General features: G+C 34.1%; 1 protein-coding gene across 1 annotated transcript; it reads left to right on the forward strand.

Moving 5' to 3' along the window:
• The first annotated feature begins 1,446 nt into the window (after nt 1-1,446).
• On the forward strand, nt 1,447-2,382 carry LOC102855995 (olfactory receptor 6C2-like). Its single transcript, XM_006883951.1, has one exon. The coding sequence runs from the start codon at nt 1,447-1,449 to the stop codon at nt 2,380-2,382; it is 936 nt and encodes a 311-aa protein (XP_006884013.1).
• The last annotated feature ends 2,101 nt before the right edge of the window (nt 2,383-4,483 follow it).

A 4,483-nucleotide genomic window follows, 5' to 3' on the forward strand; every position in this document is an offset into this window, starting at 1 on the left:
ATCCTTGTTCACATTTTTTAAAATGTTCTTTTAAATTGAATATAAGAAAACCAGTTGCTTCATTTCACCATCAATTATTTTTCAGTCTTAATTTATTATACCTTATAGTGTCTTTGGTAAAAAAATGTTTCTAAGCCATTGAATAATGTCCAGTGTAGATAGGACTGAGTAACTTTACTCCACGAACTATGTGTTACCTAAAACATTAGGGGGTTGGATGGAGGAAACTAAGAAAGGATAAGCAACAATATTTTATCTATCAATTTGATTTTATATCATTGTTCAATTTGTTCATAAATTCCCTGAAAGTGTACTAGTTCTCAGACAAACCATAACTGAGATTAGTTCTTTCTTATGTTTGTTCTGTACCTATGAGGCCATGACTAAATCCATGGCTTCAAATGTCAGAGTTGACTGTCCTAATCTATGAAAGAGCATATTAATCTACACAATAAAGTGAGTTGATATGAAAATTAATTGAGTTGTTGGGGAGAAATATTTTAAAATTCACTGAGGAAAAATTTCAAGCAACGAAACAAAATAATTTTAAATGAAACTTTAAAAATTAATGATAATTCAGAGAAAATGTGAATATTAGAAAAGATAAAAAGGATGAAGAATGTACTAAGAAATTACAATGAAAGTATGAGTGGAAATATCACTTACAGGTTTATAACATATTTGAAACTAATTTTGGGGAGTATTTAATGAGAAAATAAAAATATAATATTTTCAATCAGGCAATAAAAATTTGCATTCTGCTTCATTGGAAAACATATTGTGTTGTTGTTAGATGCCATTGAAGTCAAAGCTAACTGAGGAATCTAAGGAGTCAGGAAGAGAGTTGGAAATAGTCTGTGTATGTGTCTGTGTGTACATGGGTAAATGTGTGTAAATGTGTATGTACACATTTAGAACTTATAGTTATTAATAGAAGAAAATATATGTATACTTTCATCAAAATCTTTAGATATGGAGCTGATATAGAGACATCAAGAGACCTCAAAAGGTACAGTCCAAGATGTCTAATACATTTTAGTACATTAAAAAGGAGCAAATGTTAAGGAAATAACATAAAACAATTAATTTTTAAGCCATAGGATATTTCTGCTCCTTATAAGACTGTTGCTGTTGTTGATTGTCATCGAGTCAAGCACCACTCATAACAACCCTATGAACAAAAGGCCTGAAACCTTTCTACAGCTAAATTCATTTATCAAAGTTCATAGAGTCTCCAGAGGCATGTTGTTTATGAAGTGGGTAATAGCACCTAAAACCAATATTTTTCAGAGTGATGATTTGAAGAAGAAACATTTCTAAACATAAAGTAATAAATTTAAGTTAGTAACAAAAGTCAGAACATGATAAATATAATACTGTCCAATGATCTATAATAAAATATCTCTGAATATTTAATGCAGATTGCAAAGGAGTTGAGAGTCAGTGATGAGAAATCATACAGTAACTACATTCATTCTGCTGGGACTGACAGATGACCCACAACTGCAAGTGTTAATATTTATCTTCCTCTTTGTCAGCTATCTGTTGAGTGTAAGTGGAAATCTGACAATCATCACACTTGTCTTACTGGATTCTCACCTTAAAACACCCATGTACTTTTTTCTACAAAGTTTCTCCTTTTTAGAGATCTCATTCACTTCTGCTTCTATTCCCAGATACTTGTATAACATAGGAACAGGTGACAAGTTCATTACTTATAATGCTTGTGTCAGTCAAGTATTTTTTATTGACCTCTTTGGTGTAACGGAATTTTTCCTTTTGGCTGCCATGTCCTATGACCGCTATGTGGCCATCTGTAAGCCCCTGCATTATACGACTGTCATGAGCAGCACAAGGTGCAGAAGACTTGTCTTTTGCTGTTGGGTGGCCGGTCTCTCTATTTTAATCCCTCCACTCAGCCTAGGCCTAAATCTGGAATTCTGCCATTCTAATATTTTAGATCATTTTATCTGTGATGCATCTCCCCTTCTAAAGATCTCCTGTTCAAATACTTGGTTCATGGAACAGACTGTTATAATCTGTGCTGTGTTGACTCTAATTATAACACTTATGTGTGTCATTCTGTCCTACATTCATATCATCAGGACTGTTTTAGGATTTCCATCTGCTCAGCAAAAGAAAAAAGCCTTTTCTACCTGTTCTTCTCATATGATAGTGGTTTCCATCACCTACGGTAGCTGCATATTCATCTACATCAAACCTTCAGCAAAAGAATCAGTAGCCATTAATAAAGGTGTAACAGTACTCATGACTTCCATTGCTCCTATGCTGAACCCTTTTATTTACACACTGAGGAACAAACAAGTAAAACAAGCCTTCAATGACTCACTTAAAAGAATTGTAATATTTTTCAAGAAATAAGGGAATGTGAAGTACAGTTTATACAAAGTGAACTTTCCAAATTCCCATGTCAGATTAACTTTCTCAAAATACTGTCTCACTTTTTATGATCTAGTGACTAATTTTCTCGCATCCTTTTTAGTAAAGGAAACATGTTAGCACATCATAAAGTCTGAATTCTAACTTTCTATCAGATCATTAGACGCAAAGATGTAAAATACAACAAAGTTAAAGGAAAACATATATCCAAACTAGAGATCTCAGAAGAGGGAGAGAAATAATAGTTAATAAATGTTTATATTTTCAGGGGGGGGGAAGATATTAAAGAGTTATCCTCAATGCTTCTTCCACATAAACAGTCCTAAATGATAAGTCCATTGATTCATCAATATATATTTATTTCTTTGCTGAATATTTTCTTTGAGTCAGTTAACTTTTTAGGAGCTAGAAATTAGAAAATCTCCAAAATCCTGTTAGCATGACTCATCAGAGCTAAAAAACCCCAAATAATGATATATTAAAGAAAATTAACTTACTTTCCTCTATGTATTTGCTATTCTTGGCATTTCATACAAATTGATGTGTTGTTTTTGGATGTAATCGAGTTGGACCTGACTCATAGCTGATTCTATAAATTTAATTATACAACTTAAATTACACAAGCCCTATATCTGTTTTATGGTTGATTTTTTAAGTCAATTTATTTTAACACAAAAATATTTTTATTGTTTACTTTTATATCTGCCAAATTGTAATGTACTTTCAGCTTATCAAGAGTTTTCCGTACTTATATTTTTTGCCTTTGTCATATCCCTATTAACTGTGAATCACAACAAACTTTGGCTAACTCTGAGAAGAATGGTAATCTCAGAACACTTGATTGTGCTTATGTGAAACCTATACTTGAACCAGGAGGCAGTCAGCAGAACAGAGCAAAGAAATACTGCATGGTTCAAAATTGGAAACGCTATATACAAGGAATGTGCCCTATCTTCATACCTTTTCAATCTATATGCAGAACAGATCACCTGGGAGGCTAGGCTCTGTAAGGAGAAATGTGGCATCAGGATTGGAGGGAGACTCATCAACAACCTGCATATGCAGATGACACAACTTTGCTTGCTGAAACTTGGGATGATCTGAAGTGCTTGCTGCAGAAAGTATAGGCCTGCAGCCTTCAATGTGGATTGAAGCTCAACATCAAGAAAATAAAAGATTCTCACTACTGTTCCAATTGGCAGCACCATAATAGATGGAGAAGAGATTGAGGTTGTTAACAGTTTACTTGGATCCACAATCAACACTCTTGGTACCAGCAGCCAGGAAAAAAAAGATTAGTTACATTGGGAAAATCTGTTTTTAGGTACCTCTCCAGAATATTGAAAACCAATGACATCAGTCTGGAGACTAAGATGCACCTAATCCAAGTCATACTCTTTACAACTACTTGTTATGCATTAGAAAGCTGGGCAATGACTAAGGATGATAGAAGGAGAATTGATGTCTTTGAGCTGGGGTACTAAAGAAGAGTAATGAATATACCATGGACTGTAAGGAGAACAAAGAAGTTCATCCCAGAGAGAGTGAAACCAGGTTGCCCTTTAGAGATAGACTTCATTCTTGGGAAGACGGGATGACTCAGTGATTGGGGTAATAATGGGAGTAGGTGGGTAAGAGATAATAAGGTTGGCTTAGGATAGAGAAAGGTTTGGAGCTTTTGTATATAGAGTTGCTATGAGTCACATGCGATTAAACAGCACATAACAAAAATAACAAAATCTATTAATTTGCAAGTTTGATTTGTTTACATTTTATTCCTCTATAATTAAAAATACTTTACTTTTTTGTAGTGTGTGTTTCCATCTTTTGGAGTTTTCTATACTTTTTACAAAAGTCGTTATTTCTGGAAGATTATTTTTCCATAAAGCTTGGGTCTCATATTGTTGTTGTTGTTGTTGTTATGTGCCATAGAGTAGTTTGCGACTCATAGTGACCCTATATACAACAGCCCTAAACTCTGCTCTGTCCTGTGCCAATCACACTATCTCTGACACTCCCATCCTGATACCCCATCACTGAATCAATCCACCTCAAGTGTTCTGGGATTCCCATTCTTCTCTGA

Source organism: Elephantulus edwardii, unplaced genomic scaffold, assembly GCF_000299155.1.
Source record: "Elephantulus edwardii isolate Elephantulus edwardi_28Jun2011 unplaced genomic scaffold, EleEdw1.0 scaffold00030, whole genome shotgun sequence".
NCBI lineage: Eukaryota > Metazoa > Chordata > Mammalia > Macroscelidea > Macroscelididae > Elephantulus > Elephantulus edwardii.

Bases quoted from the DNA above. Each gene is read 5' to 3' on its own strand.
- LOC102855995 (XM_006883951.1), top strand. From the start codon at position 1,447: ATGAGAAATCATACAGTAACTACATTCATTCTGCTGGGACTGACAGAT.